General features: G+C 44.8%; 1 protein-coding gene across 1 annotated transcript in view; it reads left to right on the top strand.

The window, feature by feature from the left end:
* The window catches only part of DOCK5 (dedicator of cytokinesis 5), a 206,005-nt gene that overhangs the window by 59,200 nt on the left and 123,962 nt on the right, over nucleotides 1-22,843 (top strand). The window contains exons 3-4 of the mRNA XM_054717208.1: nucleotides 17,592-17,632; nucleotides 21,174-21,229. Coding sequence (XP_054573183.1) covers nucleotides 17,592-17,632; nucleotides 21,174-21,229 — 97 coding nt within the window. The remainder of the gene's footprint in view (nucleotides 1-17,591; nucleotides 17,633-21,173; nucleotides 21,230-22,843) is intronic.

Below are 22,843 nucleotides of genomic sequence, written 5' to 3'. Positions count from 1 at the left end.
CCTAAGCCACCAAGACACTCAGCACAGCCTACTTACCTTCTTGGGACTCCTCTGCATAGTGAAACCACAGACCTCTCAGACCTTACTGGGTCACATCGCTCACTGTCAGGGGCCGGATTCAACCATTCTACCTGGTTTTTAGGAACACACATTTTTCCATTGTACGTGTTTAGCTTCTGCACCTCTTCCTGTGGGCTTGAAAAGAATGTCCCTTTTAAGATCACTGGGTGCAACGTACTATAGATGACAATTAGGTTCTGATTTCTTTGTCATTTTTTTCCTCAAATTTGCTATATGCTAATTTTTTTGTGTTGTTTCTGTTACTGTAAGAACTGTGTTAAGTCCTCCACCATGATTGCAGTTTGTGTCACTTTACAGTCGTTTGCTTTATATATTCTCAGACCTGTTTTTAAGTGCGTACAATTTTAGCGTTGCAACATGAAGCAATTCCAACTTTCAATTTGTTTGTTAAACCTGTCCTTCTTATCTTTGTCTGTAATCATCTTTTTTCGTTAGTCTGTTTTGTCTGAAACTATAGCCAACTCACTGGCAGTCTGCAGATTCTGTCCTGCTGGCTCCACAAAGCTATCAGAGATGCTGCTCGTGACACAGGGACCTTTTCTTAACTCAGCAGATGCTCCAGATAAACGCAGCCCCACATTCTGGCCTCATCTTTCTGAGTTGGTCTTTTCCAGATCTTGACCTGGTAACTGTTAACTTTGCCATGTTAGCTCTTCAGTGTGTGTGTGTGTGTGTGTGGTATTGTCCAGCTTTTCTAATTGTCCTGCCGAGTGTGGGAGGAAAGATAGAGTGTTGATCTGAAATAAAGCAGATGATGTCTGTTAAATACACTTTCAAAATTCTTTTTTTCATTTTTATATGACCCCAACATATTTTCTGAAATAGCTAATGGAAGCACTTTGTCCTCCTAAGATTCACATTCATGGTAATTTTAAGTGTACACATTATTTATACGTTACCAAGTAGCCTCCCAATTGACTGATGAACAGTGATGAAGGTAGCAGTCTTACAGACAAGCTAAGGTGGTCACTGAGCTTGGTTGACTTTCAGTATAAACACACACACACACACACACACACACACACACACACACACACATACACATCGATTTCACATCGCTCTGGAGCTTGAGTTCCGAAGCCACAGTGCTCCTCGCACATTGCAGCTCACACAGCAGCGTGCTTGTAGGAGGCGCTGGCCCGCTGAGAGACAGTCTTACTTTATCAGCGCTGCATCTGTAGTATGATGATCCAGGTGCTGTCTGCTGGCAGCAGGAAACTGATTTTTCTTGTTAACTGTTGCCATAAAATACTTGGCGTGCCAGCCAGAGGACTCTGGCATCTCAAAACAGGACACCAGCGCCCGTTCTGTAAAAGCGGACACGTGTCAAGGTGTGACCGGGCAGATTTAGAACGTGAGCTTACTGAGTTCATTCATCGCCCAATGGCATGTCAGCTTTATAGAGGTTATTATTTTGGATTAATTTTAAAAATAGTATTTAGTTTATTGGATTAATAGTGCCCCCCTGGCCAGATGCAGTGATAGGTTCTTATATCTGCTGAGTACTTTGAGTTCTTGGCTGGATTCTCAAATTCCTTTATTATTTCAGGCAGTTCAGGTCTGAGTGAGGACAGGAGTGCTTGGCAAACATTAAACACGATGGAAATGCTGAGTAATAACTTGTTCTCTCCCTCCTCCCCCATCTCCTCTTCCCTTTAAAAAAATAAACAAAATGGAAACGCCCACGGGACTGCCAGATGGAATTTCAGGGTGGGTAGTGCTGGTACCGGCTCCAGGCCTCGGGGTTTGTGCCTTCAGCTTCCTGTCAGATCTGCCTCCTGGGGCTCCCCCTCTCCCCACGCTCTGAGATATTTGCCTCCCAGACCCGTGTGTGCTATTTTGGTGTGGACATGAGTCCACCCTTCTGGAACCCAGACATGAAACATTCTTTTCTGCCCACAACCCACAACAGAATACCACTCGGACTCTCCTGCTGCTGCTTCCTGCCTGTGGTTGGGTGGGTGATTGTGAAAGTGATGGGTCCTTGAAGGCAAGGCCTGCTTCCCCTCCCTCTGCAGGTCCCGGCCCAGCACGCTCCCTGGCACGCAGTAGGTGCTCAGGAAAAGTCTGCTGAGTGAGCGAAAGTGAAATCGGGGCGCAAGGCCAGGCCTTTGGAGCAAGGCAAGCTAGTGTGGGGAGTAAAGGGGGCCAGGTCACGTCCCCGGATGTTACAGGGCAGGACTGCTTTCCTCCTTCCAAGAGGGAAGTGCAAGGGCTCCAGCATGGCCCTGTCCTCTGCAAACTGCAGAAGAATTTGGTTATTGTGTGAGCTTTTTTCCTTCTGAATTGAGAGGAATTTCAAACATACAGTTTACCAGTTTAAAGTAAATAATGTAATAGTTATTTACGAAGTGCACCGTTCACAGAGTTGGGCAACCATTATCACTATCTACTTTCAGGACATTTTTATTACTCCAAAAAGAAACCCCTGTACCCATTAGTGGGCATTACCCCCCAGCTCCAGGCAGCCACCAACCTAATTTGTCTCCGTAGAGTTGCCTATTCTAGACATTTCATGTAAATGAAATCATATGTAATATGTGGTCCCTTGTGACCGACTTCTACATAGCATAATAGTTTTGAGTTCATCCGTGCTGTAGCCTGTCAGTACTTTGTACCTTTTTGTTGCTGACGAATATTCGCTGTACGCATGGACCGCATTGTTTATCCATTCACAGTTGATGACACTCGGGTTGTTTCCACGTTTTAGCTATTATGAATAATGCCGCCACAGATGCTTGCAGGCACATTTTTGTGTGAATCTACATTTTCATTCCTCTTGGGTATGTGCCTAGGAGTGGAATTGCTGGGTCATGTGGTAACCTTGTGTTTGACCTTTTGCAGAATTGCGAGAATGATTGTGTTTTGGCTCCAAAACAGGAGACCACAGCCCAAATGAGAGAAGCCATCATTCATCCCTTATCATTCATTTCTTTCTGTGACTTTCCCCTGAACTTCATTTGTTAACTAAGAACGAGCGAGGGAAGGGAGTAGATAGAATTGCCTGGGAAGCTATATGCTGCTCATCTCTTATGGGCCCTGAAGAATTATTTGCCTCCAGAGACTTCTCCAGGGAACTAAAATCCACAAGGACTGAGGCAAGTGTCCTTGCCTCGTCTGTGGCACTGGCCTGCCTGAAGTCATTGCCACGCCTTTGCTTCTTTAACCAGACACGGGATTTGGCAGCGAGGCAGTTGTTCTCCATCTTGCATGTTCTTGAAAAGCACTGTCCCCGGGAGAGCTCTGTGTGGTCACTTGGCCCTCGGCAGCCATCACTGAGCAAGTATTATACGCTTATTATGTGCCAGGTGCCTTTATTGAGCATAAGAGAAGTTCCAGGTCCTGAGGTCACCGGAGCGACAAAACAGCAAGGCTCCTGCTCTCATAGGGTTTTCATTCCAGGGACAGACAAGAACAAATGAACAAAGTAACCAAGCCCCCAGAATCAGCCCTGGCTGGAATGCTCAGTGGTTAGAGCAGCCTGCACACCAAAGAGTGGTAGGTTCGATTCTCGGTCAAGGGCACGTACCTGGGTTGTGGGTTCACTCCCTGCCCCCCCGTCAGGGTGCATGTGAGAGGCAACCAATTTTCAGTTGAAAGTGATTAAAGGAACGTGCTTTGAAAAGCAGGATTTCAGCATCCCTGATGTCCTGTGATTAACAGAAGTCTAGGTACCATGATTTTACACCCAAGGTCTGCTGTTCCCATGAGTCAATGGGATTTGACTCATATCCATTGGTTAATTCATTTTAGCTCCGTAAGCCACTCAAGTTCAAGAGAGAGTGGCTGGTGTGAACAGTGATCTCTGGGGTAAACACAACACAATCGGCCCCGTTGGAAATAACAAAGTGAGATAATGTCTCAAAGGTGTTCCAAGCAGGCACAGCAAAACATTTTATATTATTTCAAATGATAGCACAAATGATGGGATTGGAACCAGAGGAAATGGGCAATCCGGAAAAGTTGAAAGAAGAAAAAGAAGCATTTGTATATATATAGGAGGTCCCCAATCTACCAAAGTCATATCTTCTGTATGGAGTGAGGCCAGTTTTAAAATGCACTTGGATCAAGAAATTCACCCCCTTACAATCTGCAAAGGAATAAAAATTGATTATGGTTTGAGCTGGACATGACTCTTGTCTTTTTGTTGTTGTTAATCCTCATCCCAGAACATTTTTCCATTGATTTTTAGAGAATGTGGAAGGGAAGGGGAAAGGCAAAGAGAAAGAAACATCGATGTGTGAGAGACACTTTGATTGGTTGTCTCACGCCCTGACTAGGGCCAGGGATCCAGCCTGCAACTGAGGTATGTGCCCTTGACTGGAATCCAATCCGGAACCCTTCAGTCTGAGGGCCAACACTCTGTCTACTGAGCCAAACAGGCTAGGGTTTGACTCTCATCTTTATGAAACAGGCTTTCTTTAGTAAGTATAGAGGACAGTATTATGACAGATAGGTAAAGCTATACCAAATTTTGGCTCCATGGCTGGCAAAACTATAACAGAGGCATAAATAAGAAGAGAGTGCATTTAAAGATTTTCTTCAAGCAGTGCCTTAATAAGCATCTTTTGGAACCTACATGGGGCCATGTACAAAACAGAAACAAACTCCTAGATACAGAGATACCAGTACAGTCTCATCCAACCAGTACAGTCTCATTCTCATCAGAGAATGTCTGATTTGAGAAGATGGATTGTCACATCCCCATATCCTGTATAATAATTAGTCAACCCGGTAGCTCTGACTAATTGTTCCTCCTTTCTATCCATTTCCTTCTCTATTTGGTCAGCAAGGCCCATTGGTCATAGGTGAGTGAGAGACAAAGTCTAAATTGATTTTTAAAAATCAGTTCTTTGCATGTGCAAAAGTGTGCGGTGTAAGCTGAAATAAGGCATTTGAAGTATTTGTCACTTTCATTTACCGTTGTTACACCACCAGTCAAGATAATTGGAAGTCGATTGTAATTCAGAATCTAGTCTCCCCATGCTCTAGTCATAAAAACAACCGCATTTCACAAATATAAATGGCAGTGAGCCCAACAGCTTGGGTTTTATGGCAGGGACTGCGTGCGAGCGTTTTGGCAGCAGCCTAGAGAGCAGATTAGGCCAGGTGGCATTTTGTTGAGTCTGCCGGTCACTTCCCACATCTGTTTGACCTTCACCCTAAGTACAGCTTGTCAGTGACTGCTGTTGGGGACATATGTTCCTGAGATGTGTTTTTTCAAAAGTTGTGTGTGGCAGTAGGAGTGTTTTCACAAGAAAAGCTAATTAAAAAGTAGAGTCTGTGAAAAGTGTCATCTCAGATTTAATGTTATCAAAAAGAGAATGCCTTCCGTCTTTTTCTTTTGAGCTGTATTTGAACGTGCTTCTAAAATCCCATCTTCGAAGTTTATGTTACTCACCTGTAGGCATATATGGGATCTTCTAGGATAGGGCTGAGAACCCTTCCTTTTCTTTCTTTTTTTTTTTTTTAAAGTATATTTTATTGATTTTTTACAGAGAGGAAAGGAGAGGGATAGAGAGTTAGAAACATTGATGAGAGAGAAACATCGATCAGCTGCCTCCTGCACACTCCCTACTGGGTATATGCCCGCAACCAAGGTACATGCCCTTGATCGGAATTGAACCTGGGACCCTTGAGTCCATAGGCCAACGCTCTATCCACTGAGCCAAACCGGTTAGGGCTGAGAACCCTTTCTGGGTGGTACCGTCATTCAGTGACTTTTTCATGAACTGCTAGTTGGACTGGGCCCCTTTGGGCTAACGAGGCAAGCGCAGCCCAGAAGCAGAGATGCACTTGAGAAGTTCTGGAGGAATGTTCTGAGCTTATGGTGTCGTGTAAGTTTTGGGCTGCAAGGGATCTAAGTGGGATCAAGGGTTTGGAGGGAGCAAAGTGATGGGCAGGCTCCTTCCATCCCATGAACATCCATGCCCTCTCATGGCTGTGTGCACCCCGGATGCTGGGCCATTCACATAATTCGGTGTGTAACTTCTACCAAAAATGTCTTCGGTACCGTATCCCCATTATGAAACATGGCACGTCAAATCATCGCGGGTCTGGGTGAGACTCAGTTAAGGATTAATGTAAAGAAGAAAGTTCTAGAGGCAAGTTCAAAATGGACTGAGGGCAAATCTGAATAAGATACTTCTCTTGCTTATACCTGGAGAGAGAAGGCTAAAGGTATGCCTGGGCTTTGCTCATAGTGATATAAGTCACTTAGGATCTTTAAAAGCCTATAAGGATGCTTATACATCATAAATATTAACTATGCCAGAGTGCCTCCATTTTATTCAACCCACGGAAGCAAATCATTCAACAGAAAATGTTATAGGAGCAGAAAACGCCAGAAAAAAACGTGTGTGCCGCACCTGGGTCTCGAGAGTGCAGAGAACCTGAGTCCTTTTCCTGCCTCACCTCCACGTGTACCTCGGACAGCAGGGAGGGATGGACAAGGTCAGGGAGGAAAGGTCCTTGTTAAAGAAGGACTGTTAATCTAACCCTTATTTTCTGCGCACTGTCTCCAATGTTTGTTATCCGAACAAGAATATTAAATGTGTGAGCATTTAACTTTGACAGTAGGCATGTAAGAGTTTGAACAACGGTACCTGTCAATTTAATCCTCCTTCTAAATGGCAGGAACAATTAACACTGAATTCTTGACCTCGAATACTTGTAGTTGGGACTGAAGGAATGAGAAGGGGTGGGAGGAATTTTATTTTTAATTAGTTTTCCTGTCAGATTCACTGCCCACTGCATATTAAATCCGACCTTAGAATAACCTATTTTGGGAACGTTCGAGGTCTCTTTTCTGTCTCCTCTCGGGCCCTGGGTTACTCAGGACCATGCTTCTCAATTTTCCCAGCCACTGGCACATGGTTTTTCGGTCACCCAAGTTCGTTCTTCTACTTTTTTTGTTCTCTTTTCCATAGTCGTCTTCTCTGCCATTTTCTTGGGTCATGGGACTTATTCTGCTGGAAAATGACTGTACGTCTTATCAGGTGCTTGGACGTCGGACTGAGGCTTGCCTGGGCCCAGCATGGTACGCAACTGCTTTTGTGGCTTCAGCTGGGGTCATCCGTAGTTTAAGGATAATTTAGACAGGGTCTACTGCTTCTCCCAGGGGCAGACATCCTCAGAAAACCAAAGAAAGAGAACTCCGAATAGCCTACACTCGGGCTCAGCTCTTACGATCCCGCGAGAGCAGAGTTCCTGATGCTTGTTTAAAGCTGTGGAAATCACGCTAAGAAACTCGAAGATGTCCACGTGGCTAGTGCGTGTAGAGCTGGGATTCCCACCAGGGTCCCGGGGAATCCAAGTGCAGAGCATGCTTTCACGTAGCGAGGCCTTTGAGGAAATGACACTTCTGTTTGGACATAGCATACAGTTTTCCAAAGGGGGTGCACTGCTTTTGCTTTTTCCACAGCTGTCAGGCAAGTTTCCCACCACCCTAAATGTGTTTCTGTGGGGGTGAGCTCTTCCTGAATTCACGCCCTCCACCCCCCACCCAGCCCTTCCACACAAGCTGGTCACCCCGGCCAGCTGGCTCCTTGCTGCCCTCCGCTGGGCATACTTGGGCTCACTTCACCCCCAGATGCCTCACCTGCCCTCCACACACACCTGCCTCCCTGCCTGTTTCTAACAGCTGACTTGGCCCGAGCAGGTAGGCATGTCTGATCTAGGGGAGCATAGCCGAATCATTCCCTGCACCCAGGGATATTGGTTCCTCCCCCAACCCACCCACTCCGGGTAAGAATACGGAGGCAGGGGACCTCTGGTACCAATAGTTTGTCCAAGCCCCTTCGGTCTGGCAGGACACAATAAACAGAGAGGTCTCTGGTGGGGTCTCTGACTTCCTCAACTCTCTTCCCACCTGTGTGTGTGTGTGTGTGTGTGTGTGTGTGTGTGTGTGTGTGGAGCGAATGTACAGTTCGTGTCCCCGATCGTGCCTGCCTACCTGTGTTGGGAAAGAGGGCACTCGCGTTGAACCCAGTGATCTTTGGCTCTGACACTCTCGGAAGGTCCCACATCGTTCAGGTTCACCTTCTTGCTTCTCCTCTTTGGCCACCAGGACTCTTACTGCTGTCGCCACTACTGGGCTCCACCTCTGCTTCTGCCCCTGTTGATCTTGTCACGTCCCTCACAGCGTCTCTCCACCCCTGACTGTCTCAGTCCTCAAAGGGGGCCCCGTGGCTCACGTTTAGAGCCCTCAAGTATAGCTTCACTCTTTCATTTTGAGGATGCGTTCCATTGAGGGACTTGAAGCAAGTTTCTAGGTGACCCGGACAGAAGGGGCCTTGGGGACAGAGCTGAGTGTTGCATTGGGGCACATCCCTCACCTCACTTGCCCTCTTAGCTGAGGTGCACTATCCCCAGCGCCTCGGCACACGATGGGTTTCCTTCCGAGGCCTCCATTCTCCCTTCCAACATTAAGGCAGCCTTTTCCTCTCCTCTAATCTCAGGGCCCTCGGGAGCGTAGGTAGGTTTATGAAAAGAGCAGCCTGGGCTGAAATTCCAGAAATCCCGATGAGCTGGACGTGCCAGCCGGTGTCTCCCCACTCTACCCATGTCTCTCTGTTCCACTAGCAATTAGATTACAAGCTCTTCCAGGTCCGGGCGTGGGGGTTATTATCCTCGCAAACACCTGGAGGCCCACAGAGCCTAGCACCGTTCCCTAGGAAAGTGGCTTCCTTCAATCTGCGGTGCTTGACTCATCGATTAATCACTCACAGACCCGCACCCCGTTCTCACCCATCCTGTGAGGTGGAGCTGATGACAACAAAGCCCGTAGAAGGGAGAGCTGCAGCAGGGTCATTGCTGGGACTGATAACGCCACAGGCTGCATTTTTCCATTTCAACTTTCTGGACCTCATTGGGGAAGTTAGCGAAAGGAATACGGAAGAGGGAGATGAGAGCCAGAAGCAAGAAGGACTGATTTTTATTTTTTATTTTTTTCAAAGCAGGGCTACTTAGCTTTAAAAAGTTTTTATAAAGCCAAATGCAGGAAATATGAAGGGAATTGGCCAATGAGAGTGACGGTGTTGATTAGATGAGAGGGAAGCGTCTGTGAAGTCCGAGAGGTTCCCTGGTTTTGCAGGCAACATTTGGATGAGTCGCATCTCCCATTCTGTCCAGTGTCATTTGGATCTACCCCACCCCACCTGGACCAGATGGTCTGAGGCAGTCTCCCACGTCACCCGCTGTGGGAGGCCCCCAGGAGGAACCTCGGCATTTTAACTGTGGAGTTGGATGGTAGGAGGTAACAAGATGGAAAAAACAATAGAATGTATTTGTGGGAGGGAATTTTAAGAGAGGAAAGCCTTCCTTTCCCTGACAGCTGAAGACGCAGTCCTACAGAGCGGGCTGGCACAGAACCAGGATGGGGAGGCCCGGGCCTTTGGGTTTCAGATGAGTCCTCTTAAGGGGCAGTGCCTCCTCTTTTCTGGACATGTTGGCCTCATAGGTGGGGTGCTCCGACCCTGCCCCGCTTCGCCCACTGGGCCTGGGATCCCAGGGAGAGAGAAGGAAGGTCCTCTGACATCAGGTTTCACCTTGTAGGCGGTGATTTGGTCGCACTTTTCTTGCATCAGTTCATTCTGTCCACGGCCACTAGCTCAGGGAGACCTTCTTTCTCACTAATACACTCACTAAAAGCTTATGAGTGCTGCTATATTAGGCACCGCAAAGACACGGCTCTTTCTTGTTCGTCCAAGAAAGAAAGTCAAAGATGGAAACCACATGTCCTTCCCACTTACTTGGCGTACTGGTGCCTGTGGTTTTCTGTTGGTGGGGTCCCAGGGCCACGCCTTCCTGCCCCCGAGAGGGAGAGGCAGTGCCGGGTCCCAGCCACTGTCCCTGGCTTTGCCCTTTGAGGCAGCTGGGGCAGGAAAAGAGAGAGCAGCTGGCTGGTAGGAGACCTGCGTTTGCATCGCCAGCTTTGATAGTAAGTTGCTGATTGACTTTGGGCAACCCTTCCAATCTTTGCCTACATTTCCTCTTTTTAAAATATATTTTATTGATTTTCTACAGAGAGGAAGAGAGAGGGACAGAGAGTTAGAAACATCGATGAGAGAGAAACATTCAGCTGCCTCTTGCACACCCCCTACTGGGGATGTGCCCACAACCAAGGTACATGCCCTTGACCGGAATCGAACCTGGGACCCTTGAGTCCGCAGGCCGACGCTCTATCCACTGAGCCAAACCGGCCTCGGCTATATTTCCTCTTTTTAAAGTAAGGGTGTTAGATTTCAGTGAACTCAGTTCCTTTGGAGCTCAGACTTCCAACAGGTACCCGCCTTTCTCAGAGACATAAACCTGAGCTAAGATAACTAACCAGGAGGACTGATTTGTCTCGAAAAGAGGTACAAAAGAATAGACCCTTATCTTTGACCATCTTTGCGTCCTTTTACTGGTACTTTCTGCCTTAGACCTTCTTTTCAGAAGCCCCAGCGAGCTGCTCAGTGCCTTTGGCAAGTGAGCATCCTGAACCCCGAGGTTCTGGAAGGCAGTGAGTGCGCTGCGCCCGGGGAGGATCCAGCAGCTGGGCCGTTCTTTGTCTGGTGCTGCAGCTGCCTCCCTTTCCCCAGAGGGACCTCAGGCAGGGCTTGGAGGGTTGGAGGGACACTCCCTGGGGATGGGAGGGCAGGCTCTGGCCTTGGAAACCTGACAGGTTACCTGGCCCCCCAGGAGACGGGACCTTTGACCTTGACCTAATTAACTGTGCTTTATTTACCCAGCCAACTACCAGACCATGACACTGAAAGGGAAAACAAGGGGATTTAGCACCTGCTTCTCTCCACCCCCCCCCCTGTCCCCTCCCCCCCATATCATCGGTGCCTATAAACAGTGGCTCCTTATCTGTTTCTTATCTTTAATTCCTGGAGACAAAAAAAAAAATTAAGGTTGTGGAATAATATGAATGTATATCATACCACTGAACTGTACACTTAAAAATAGTTAAAATAGTTCATTATTCGTTATGTTTTTTCTTTCTTTTTTTTTATTGAGGTATTATATGTGTACATATCTTACCATTACCCCCCACCCCACACCCATACATGCCCTCACCCCCCAGAGTTTTGCGTCCATTGTTTATGCTTATATGCATGCATACAAGTCCTTCGTTTGATTTCATAACTCCCCCTCCTCTCCCTAACTTTCCCCCTGTAAGTTGAAACTCTGATGCTTTACTGTCTCTGTATCTATCTTTTTGTTCATCACTTTATAATGTTCTTTACTATCCATAAATGAGTGAGATCATGTGGTATTTTTCTTTCATTGACTGGCTTATTTCACTTAGCATAATGTTCTCCAATTCCATCCAGGTTGCTGCAAATGATGAGAATTCCTTCTTTTTTATGGCAGCATAGTATTCCATTGTGTAGATGTACCACAGTTTTCCAATCCAGTCATCTGCTGACGGGCACCTAGGCTGTTTCCAAATCTTAGCTATTTTAAATTGTGCTGCTATGAACATAGTGGTGCATATATCCTTTCTGATTGGTGTTTCTAGTTTCTTCGGATATATTCCCAGGAGTGGGATTACTGGGTCAAATGGGAGTTCCATTTTCAGTTTTTTGAGGAAACTCCATACTGTTCTCCACAGTGGCTGCACCAGTCTGCATTCCCACCAGCAGTGCACGAGGGTTCCTTTTTCTCTGCATCCTCGCCAACACTTGTCGTTTGTTGATTTGTTGATGATAGCCATTCTGACAGGTGTGAGATGGTACCGCATTGTTGTTTTGATTTGCATCTCTCGGATAATAAGTGACTTTGAACATGTTTTCATGTGTCTCTTGGCCTTCCTTCTGTCTTCTTTTGAAAAGATTCTGTTTAGGTCTGTTGCCCATTTTTTTATTGGATCATTATTCGTTATGTTTTTTCACAACAATAAAAACTAATCTATTGATTAGGGGGAGAGGAAACTAATTAGGAACTGCGGTAGAAGGAGGGATTTTACAAAACCCACTCCATGACTTCCACATGTAAACGATGCACTTGTGGTTCAGAAATCTCCAAAGTCCCCTCAGTAATTGCCTTAGCAGTCTGCAGCGTAGTCCTGATCCTCTCGTTGTGTGAGGCTGTTCCCAAGCAGAGCCCTTAAAAGCCCTTTTGTGCTTAATTGTTTACAGATCTATTTTCTTTCTCTTTGAAGACAGAGTCTGGTGTTCAGTAAGTGTTTTATGTATAATGAATGAACGGCTGCATTAGCGAAGTGAGCCCTCAGCTCCCAGCGCCTTCTCAGAGAGAATTTTCTATCAGGCTTCGTAGCCCCCCCATCCCCACCTCCACCCAGTCCCGTGTTACCCTTTCATTCCTTCAGAACTTCCAGCCCTGTATGAAATCGCTTGCTTTGCTTCTTTGCTTGTGTGCTGACATGTCAAGGTTTTTCTCTTCCCACTGGAAAATAAGACTTAGGAGGATGAAGACCTTGCATGTCTTGTCGTCCTAGCGTGTCTTCTGTTGAATGAGTCAGTCCGTGGCCGAGCTTTTGGAAATAGCAAAACTCATTCAGAATCAGTTTTGGAGCACAAAGTGATCCATTAAGTTGAATAATGTCTTTGGGAGGAAAAGTAATGAAGAAATGGTCCTTTGATTTTTTTTTCACACGTGACTCCCCCTGGCTTCAGAGGCAATTTCAAACAAGAATATCCTGTAATCCTGGAGCAATCCGTCATCATGGAATCCCATGCCACTTTGAGGTGGCTACTTTGTAATGTTCTGTTGAGAGTATAACTTTTGTATGGCTTTTTAAAAGTGCAAATATATGCAGTGAAATACCCTCATCTTAGGTATACAGTCCCATGTGATTTAACAAATAAATGCACCCGTGCACCTCATACTCCGGTCACGATAAAGAACACTTCCCTTGCCCCAGGGGGTTCCCCTGTTGATTTCTTCCACACAATTCCGACCTCCCCCAAACCGCTACTGTTCTCATTTCGATCACCATGGCCTTGTTTGTGGCGGTTCTCCATGGGCCCACCTCTACTTCATAGCCAGTCTCTCTGACAGAGGTGTTTATCTCCTTCTACTGTCTCAGACAAATGAGAAGCTTTCTGGGTTCTTCTTCTTTTTTTCTTGGATTCGTTCCCCATGGAATCCTCTGTCCGGCTTCATTTGGGACTGGCTGCTCTCTAGGCCAGGCATAGACAGCTTCTTTTCTGAGGCGTTCATCATCTGTGTCAGGGTCAGAAAAATAAGAACTAAGTAGGTACTTCAGCAGAGCTAGGGGTCGTGTGCCCTGTGTGTACAGATTAATAGAGTAGCACTTCTGTGAATTTTGGCCTGTCTGGGTGTATTAAAAGTGATGAGTACGCATGGATACCTTCGCTCCATTCCAGGATCACAGGATTCATTCTAGTTTATTTCCCTTTCTGTGCTTGTAACTCCCTTCTGTGACAGTAAGAAAACTGGCTTTCAGTATTCCTAATATATTTCCTATTCAATCCATTCCCATTAGGTAACCAGTCTCAATCTTCATTACCACACCTTCTCTCATGTGGACATCTTGCACATCTGTTCTCGGTCTTATAACCCGCATCAGTGCACTGTCCCCCACTCAAAGTCCCCCATGCAAACTCCTCAGTTGCCCTGTCCCACCTAATGGCTCAGGGCTCGGTTGCTCAGAAAGGGAAGCAGATGGGCCAAGATAAATCTCTTGATTCTGTCTTCTATTACTCAGCATTTTCCTTTCTTCCATCTTCCTATACCAAAGAATACTACTATCCACCCGTTTACCTAAGCTCAAGATCTGAATGCCCTTGAATATTTGCTCTTCTTCCCCCTATTCATGGCTATTCTCAGCTAAATCATGAGCAACAACTACATTGTATTTAAAATCGGTCTCGCATCTTTTTATCTCTTCATTTTTACTGTACCTATTCGTCTCCTCACTGATGTTCCTCTTTTTACTATGTCTCACTTCCCATGATTTATTCTTACAGAGCAGCTGGCACGATGTTTTAAAAGCGTAAGGCATAATGTCCTTTCCAACCTTCCACAATAGCTAAGATCTGGAAACAACCCAAGTGCCCAGGTAGATGAGTGGATTAAAAAGCTAATTCCATTGTATTACACAGTGGAATACCATGCAACTGTATAAAAGAAGAATCTCTTACCCTTTTTGACAGCATGGATGGATCTAGACACTATTATGCTAAGCAAAATAAGCCAGTTAGAGAAAGACAAATATCACGTGATCTCACTTATTTGTGGAATCTAAAGAACAAAATAAACTGATGAACAAAATAGGTCCAGAGGCATGGATGCATGGAACAGAATAACATCTCAGTGGGCAGTGGTGGAAGAGACAGGAAGAGATTAACCCAAGATCCTATATGCATGTATGTATAACCCATGGACACAGACAATAGCCTGGGGAAGGCTTGAGCTGGGGTGGGGGTGAGGTGGAGGGGGGCAGAAGGGGAGAAAATGGGAGACATCTGTAATGCTGTCAACAATAAAATAAAATTTTTAAAAAGCGTAAGGCATGATGTCCTTTCGAACCCTCCCCTGGCTTCCCGTTGTACTTGGAATAAATTCCATATTTCACCTAGATATATGGTAGTCAGTCCTGGCTGCACATTAGCATCACCAGGGGAACTTTTAGACGCACTAAGCCTGGGCCCACCCAAATATTCCAATGAAATCCGAATATTTGAGGATGTGGCCCCAGCACCAGTGTTCTTTCAAGTTCCTGGTGAACCTGATGGGCAGTCAGGCTAGAGAATCATGCCTCCCTCTAGCCACCTTCATACCTTCTTCCCTTTCATGACTGGTTCCTTGCAGCTCCTCAGAGGGACCTTTCCCTGATTGCCTCATCTAAAGCAGTGTCCTGTGTCACCAGTCATCCTCTGCCGTGTCACTCTGGTTGAGTGCTGCTTCTTAGCACTGTCGTTATCTGAGATCATCTATGTGTTTTTTAATTTTTTTTTGCCATTAGAGTGTAATCTTTACGATACATTTTCTCTCCACTACACCTTGGCGCCTAAATTAGTGTTTAATAAATAAATATTTGTGGAATGACTGTGTATGGAAGGGAGAAGAGCCAAGTGAGGACCTGCCATTGGAAGCCAGGAAGTGTTTGCACAGGAGGTGAATTGGAGCCGATGATGGAGTATATGGGAATAATCTGAGAAACCAGATAAAGTGAGCAACTCAGACAGTGGAATTAGGAACTCTGATAGCTCAAATCAGAGGGACAGATTTTTCCTGTATTGGAGCAGTCCCCGGAAAACAGAAATGACGGTTTCCCAAAGGGAAGAGCAACCCGTAGCATAGAGTCACTTTCGATGTTCACCATGGTTGCTATTAACGTACTCATCTCACCTAAACGTTGGTAAGAGTAGCCCTCTGGGCTCAGCCGTCCCCTCATTTCAGTAATGTGCTAACTTAAGAGAGCTTCTGAGATGCCTACCCATTCACATCACTCACTTGGTTATAGCTGCTTGTTGATACACCTTCACTACCTCTTTGCATCATGATACATTCAGAAGCCTAATCGCATAACCATATTTAACTATAATTGTCCCGCTTTAAACATTGGGATTGATTGAAAACTTGTATTCTTGCTTATATCACAACCCAATGTTTGCAAAAATGAGCAAACATTCTCTTGACAAAACTTCAGTGCTACTTTGTGCTCATTATTAGAAGACAGGGCTCCTTGGAAAAGACAATAATGCCAGGGAAAGGCAAAATGGGAAGGCTGCAGGAAGAGAGGAAGACCATCTAGGAAATGGGTTGGCATGAGTCTACAGGAGCTGAGCAGGGCTGCTTAGGGCAGGACACTGGGCATCACTCATTCATAGGGTCGCCGCGAGTCGAAGACGACTCAACAGCACATGACAACTTGAACTATTACCATATTCCTTGCAGTTGTTAGCAATTGAATTTATGGAGTCTTTACAGTATATGATTAAAACTCTAGATCCCGGCAATACCCTGCTACTGCCTAGTGCCAAGCAAAATGTTCCCTTTTACAAATTCAGCGTGGTAATTGGGTGCCTTTAGATAAGGGTTTTACACATACCACGATCTAGAGGAGACTTAGGAGGTAAAAAAAGGTTTTCAAAAATGACAGGTTTAGGAAGCATAATTCTGTGATGAATGGCTGTGCAAAAATACTGTTTACAAAAGTACAGGTAAATTGCTCTCTGAAAGTGAAGTGAAGTCTATATTGTAACAGCTTGGTTTTATAGGACATTGAGAGATAAAACTGGTTGGAAAAGACTCAAGAGGGAAAGGAGGGGAGAGAGAGATCATATAAATTATTTTAAATGTCTGTTTTAGTAGTATAAGGTGACTTGTAGAATGGGTATATTATGGGTGAAAATCCAGAGTCATTCATGCAAAAACTTGTAGTATTTATGAAGGTGTTAAGAGGCTGGGTTGCCTTCTGTCTTTTTTGTTTGTTTGTTTCTCAGCTTGCCTCCCCCTCCCCCATCCCAGGGTGAAGTTGAAACCATTTACTCAGGCAACAGCCATTGTCATGTGTTAGCAGACCCAAGCAAGTATGTGTCAGTGCTAAAGACTCTTGAGACCCGGGAGGTATATTTAACGTGGTGTTATGTCTAGATCTCTCGCACACTTTGGCCTTCTAAACTGGGAGCAGTATTTCCTGTTCCAATATCTTTATCTCAACCGTGGGCTTGGATGCAAACCTATAATGATTCCACAGGACAATGCTCCATTTCTCCCTGTAAAAAACAATAACCAAATTTATTAAATTTCTGAATACTGTTAAAACTTTTTGAAAATGTTATTAAATCTATGTGCAAAGAAGGTAAGTTCAACTTTCTATTTGTAACATGTCCAAAATAGATTGTGTGACTATTTTCTTGGTGATTTTACATAGAAAAAATTACAAGAAAGGTCTAGAACCCTGGGGGGTGCTTATAGCATTGCCAAGAATTAATTTGAAATGCTTTATTATTGATTTCATTGTTTAAGTGCAAATATTTCTATATACAAGATTTGCTTCCCCAATTTAAAGTTGTTCCATAATAGTGATTCTTGTGCTTGGGACTTAAAAGAGAGAGAGAAACAGAAGAAAAAGGGAGGGAGAAAGGAGAGGGAAAAAGGGGAGAGAGATCATATAAATTATTTAAAATGTCTGTTTTAGTAGTATAAGGTGACTTGTAGAATGTATATATGGATGAAAATCCAGAGTCATTCATGCAAAAACTCGTAGTATTTATGAAGCCGTTGAGGTTGGGTTGCCTTCTGTCTTTTTTTTTTTTTTTTGTCTATCCTTTCTCCAAAGGAGCAGAGATGAAGCATGATTCTAAGTGAATTTTAAATCCTTTAGTTATTAAGAGAATCAAGCTTTAAAATTGATCTAGATTTTTATTGTATGATAAACCAAAATGTGCATAATCTGGCATATTATCTGCAAATTGTCTCTTGGATTCCACCTACTGTTCTAACAGAATGTGAGGATGTATATTGCTAATATCTTTATATTATTCCAGATAACATAGAAGATTGTGTGTTCTCTTATATCTTGACAGGGTGGTACCGAGGATATACCCTCCAAAATAAAGCTAAAAAGGTATGGCTTATCATTCAACTTTTGAGTAAATCTGCTAGTTTTGTGTTGTGTTGTCTGCTCCCATATCTGTTCTCTGCTGTCTCTAGACCGAGCTTGCTTTCTCTTTGATGGCTGTTCTTTAGATGTGAAAGCATATCCTCTGATAAAATAATGCAAATACCATCAACCATTTTTTCATCAGCCAACTCAGGATAAAGGCCCAGAGGTGAATTCACAGACCGGCCCGGCCTCTGCAGGCTTCTTGCTCCCTGTCCCTCAAGCTCAGCAGTGTGGTGATACAGTGACATTGCTGTGGTTGGCTTTGTCTTTCTGGTCAGGCCTCCTCCTCAGCCACACTCAGTATTTGCACTCGCCTGTGTACACACATACACTTTGTTAACTTTGACAGTTTAATAATCTACCAAAGTAAGGAGTGTTTGCTTGTAATATGAATATCAACTCAATTGATATTTTGCTCCTTTGATTCCTCCCCAAATCCTGGTGCTGAATTTTTCTACCCACAGATTGTAGCGTGTACCACATGCCTTTATTTCCAATTTAGTTATTTTCATTTAATGTCTTGCTGACTTTAACTTCTCGGGGCCTTCAAATAGGGACCTAGATGGCATGACCTAGAGAAGACCTTTCTTTCCGGATGCTGGTTACACAGAGTACCTGGTTTTTACAGCCACTCTGCTTCTTGGTTTGGGTTTAATCACATCAGTGTTTGTTTTACTCATTACTGTAGTTATTTTAAAGCATAATTAGAGTTAATTATTTTGAGGTTGTAAATTTATTAAAGAGCAAGAATATTTATGTCACTTAATTCCCTATCCTTTAAAATGTTAATTTTTTTTAAATGAGCAAAGAAACTACTCTCAGATAAAATCATATGAACTTAAAGAACAAGCAAACTTTTTTATTTTAACTGGTGAGTGTGAATCATGTTGAAACCAGGTCCCAGACCACAGCTTTATTTTCCTTTCAGAGTCTGTAGTGTAAGGATCCTTTATGAGCATAAATGACTTTGGTTTCTGTTCTTTTTTTTTTTTTTTCTTTATTGATTTCAGAGAGAGGAAGGGAGAGGGAGAGAGATAGAAACATCAATGATGAGAGAGAATCATTGATTGGCTGCCTCCTGCACACCCCCTATTAGGGATCAAGCCTGCAACCAGGCATGTGCCTTGACCAGAAATCGAACCCTGACCTCCTGGTTCATAGGTTGAGAGTCAGCCACTGAGCCACACTGGCCGGGCACGACTATGGTTTCTAAGGCATCCTATGACTTCCTAATAGATCAGAACCCATCTAGCTTGTGCCTTTGTTGTCTGCTTTGAAATGTGGATAGATGGGGTTGCCACACTAGGATCTAAAGGACAAGTTCTGAAGGTGGTTTTAACTGTATTTTCTTAAAACCCTCTTTAAACTTTAGATCTCACCCCACAGGAGAATTATTTCGGTAAGGGCTTCTCTTAGTTCTTGATCATTATACTTTGTGATTCAACAACATGATAGGACACACAAGGGCTGTGCAGTTGCTTATTGGTTGTTAAGTTGAAATGTCTTCGTTGTGGGGAGATCCAGGAAAAACAGGGAATTGGAAGTTGGTTGTCATGAATTATGCTCAACTTTTGACACCCCTTCATTAAGACATCTATTTGAAATGCCTCCTAATGTTGTTTTCTTCTTTGTTTGCCAGTCTTAGGGGAAGAGCAATTTGAAAGGCCTATTATTTTAATGGAAATTTTTGGTGTCATTATAAGCAGACATAGCCATTTAGAGTGGTGATAAAATGAGCTAGTGGTTTTACAAATTGAAGAAACCAGACCTTTGCAGAAACCGATATTGATCCTGGCAGGATTGTGGAAGTGTGGATAAGGGCAATATCTGGAGAATCTTTTTTTTTTTTTTTTTTTTTTTACACTCAAGTGAGTAGTTTACATTGAGAAAGGAAAAGCAAAAATGAGAGATGGGTTATAAATCAGAACTATGTTACCCAGGTTTATAGTGTGTCGTAATGGCATCGGACAAGTTCTACAAGCCTCTGGTTTATCGGAGCAATTAACTGTCTGTAAATGGACTTACACTGTCCTTGGAGGAAGATGCCTACCAATAACATTGTGGTGGTAATACAAGAAAATAAATATTCTCTTACTATGAAAATCATCAAGACTATAATCCCAATTTAACAAATCAGTGTCACAAAAAAAGTCACTGTTTGTTTCTATTACAAATGCTTCTATCCTGGACTTCCCCCAGTTATTAAGAGGAAACTAGTTACCAGATTACGAATGCATGAGAATTTTTCAGATCAAGAAGGTGCTTTACCTTCTTGATCTGAAAAATCTTCTGCAAGGATAGTCCTTGGAACTAGCAGTTACTTTAACCTCCAAATATGGCTCTTTATAACTACTACTTCAAGTGGCTCATCCTTACCCAGTACTCTACTTTTTTATGAGTTCTGGACAGATTTTTATTGTAAAATATACATAACATAAAGTTATTAGACACACAAATTAGACACATAACCGACGCCGGTTGAAGTTCACTTGTTTTCTGTCTCTGAATGGATTGAGGATCTCTGGGTACACAGGAATCTTTGACTCAGTCCCCCAGACAGCGAGATGTCCCTCTCCCACATTTGTGGTGAGCCACCCCTGACATGGCATGGGCCACACTGACTTTTGTAGACACAGGGCTAAGAGCAGTTGAGCCCATGGTGCCTGTTAAACAGGTTCTTCTCTTACCTCTCCTGGCCCGGCATGCAAAATACCATAAAACAAAGAACCACAAGGCCCGCTCCAGATGGCAGTTTCTCTGTTTATTGATGAGCGTATCTCACAGTTAAACAGCAGCAGCTTTTGCCATGGAAGGAAACAGCCATCCATGGCTCGCTTCCTGTTGCTTCGATCTGATCTTCCTTTCTTCGGTTTTCACTGACCCGCTTCTAGTCCTTCTCTTGGGCCTTTGTGGGCTTTAGTTTTCCCCTGGGCGGTGCCACAATACTGGTGCAGAACTGCCTCCTACGTGTATAGAACGGAGAGCAATTTGAGATGGGGCAGTGATAAACATAACCAGATAACCAGCACTAATTGATTTGGGGCACATTTGGTTAAAGTGAAAGTGCTGAGAGGAATCACTTTGGAAAATTACAATAATTTTATGGGCCACTGCATAAAAAGCCCCCCATCGCACTAATTAGGTGAAATCCTTTAAAGGGGGTCATCTCGTGGCTTGTAGGGTCTGATGGGGTTTAGGATCTCACTGTTAAAATCCTCTCCACTCTTGCAGCTCCAAGCTCACCTGGGCATGATTTCCTGCTCACTTACGAAGCATTTATCTTAAGCTCTCTGAACCCACGTCTTAATGGACGCCTTTTCAGTGTTTCAGCCGTGATTTCCCTTAGGTAGCCTCACTGTGATTGCTGCCCTACGAGCCCGGCCGCAAACGGCAGCTACTGTCCAGGAATCCTCCCGCCCCTCCATTCATTCTCGCTGCCGTCCGCGCCTTCCTCTGGGCTGAGATTTCTATGGCCGTGTAACCAAAGTTCTTCTCTCTGTAGGGTATTTTCCCTGAGACGTACATCCATTTGAAAGAGGCAACTGTGGAAGACCGAGGGTAAGTTCCATTTGGGGAAGACTCTAAAACACGATAAAGATGTAAAAATTATCATCGAGGAATGCCTCACGTGCATGATTTCTCTCGACTCGTTACTTCGACTTCTCAGATGAGAGAAATAAATACACACGTTTTCCTGGCACAATTGTTTATTCTGTCTTCTGTTCTTAAAAGTGTTCCTCCCTGGCATCCTTCCCAAGGACAGAAAAGACAGGCGATGTAAGAATAGGGGGTCTTTACCTTCGTCTTGCACTGCCTGTTCTCCGATTGCATGTGTGTGTGTGTGTGTGTGCGCGCGCACGTAAAGGAGTGTGCACACTCCTTTGCTGGTAAGACCTGAGACCCCTTTGGGGAACTCTGGGAGGCAGATGAGCAAGCCAACACCTGCCCTCGTCAGCCCTGAATCTTGGACAGGTCCACCAGCTGCAGGCCACCGCGGGTTTGCGAAACAGATCTGGCCCGATGTGGGTCACGAGCTTGGTGAGAAATTATAAAATAACGTGCACGAACGTGCTCTACAGTAAACTTCATGTTCAGATACTTCCTTGTTCACCTTTCCGTTCGTCCTGGAAAGTCCTGCCTCTGGCAGTGATGAGGAGTGAGACACTCCGCCTGAGGTGAGGGAGAGGCCACGCAGCAGCTGGCGAGCCCACAGCAGGGGAGTAGAGGGGACTGGGAGTGCCCGGAGGCGGATGGGTCCCAGGGCTGATACGGAATAGGATGGGTCATAGACTCAAGGCTGCCAAACATTTGCAGTCATAAATTCTGCCTCCTTGTATTAGAGACAAGCAGTGGAGACATGTTCAAATTCACTGGACTCCTCAGAAGCTACATCTGGACAACCTGCCCTCCTGGACAGTCTTCTTCCCAGAGGGCCGCTCCCGGCCAACCTCCTGTGTCACTAGCTACAGCCCCGTGGGCACAAAGGCCGGGCGGAGGGTACTCCCTCTAACTGGAATTACCATGGAAAATGCAGGATGCTCAGTAAATGAGATTCGGGTAACAACAAGTAAATTTTTATAGCGTGCCCCAGATATTTCATGAGGCATGCTAAAAAGAAATAATTGAATCCATCTGAAATTCAGACTTAACTGGGCATCCTGTATTTTTATTTAAATCTGACAAACCTCCCACAAATCCCCACTCGTTTGCTTGCTCTCACTCTCTCCTTTTCTCTGTTTGCTACTCATAAAAATGCCGGAGAGGATTTATGTTACTGAATGGCAGGCCTACCTTGTCGCAAGGCCCCTGTGAGTCCAAGGAGTTTGGTTCGGATACATTTTCTGTGCTGTGAGGCAGCAGATGAGGAGAGAACCTAGTCCCATTCCAGAAAGCAGCGCTGCCCGATGCCCGCCAGCAGTCTGTGTGAGGTCACAGGCCGCGGGACCCTGTGCGTGCACTTCTCCATCCACCCTCCCTAAGGAAGCGGATGCTGGGCAGACCCAGCCAAAATATTGGATTTTGGCTTCCCTTCCCGATAATCGCTGGAGACAGCCTGGCTCAGTAATTGAGGCTCCCATAGAGACAGATGCAAACTGGAGAGGTTGAGGTCCATTGCTTTGCTAGAAAATGAGTTCATTCTAAGAACTGGGTGTTCTCTGCTCCTTCTCTTTC

Source organism: Eptesicus fuscus, chromosome 6 (genome assembly GCF_027574615.1).
Source record: "Eptesicus fuscus isolate TK198812 chromosome 6, DD_ASM_mEF_20220401, whole genome shotgun sequence".
NCBI classification, from domain to species: Eukaryota; Metazoa; Chordata; class Mammalia; order Chiroptera; family Vespertilionidae; genus Eptesicus; species Eptesicus fuscus.
This window is presented reverse-complemented; position numbering and strand designations above follow the sequence as displayed.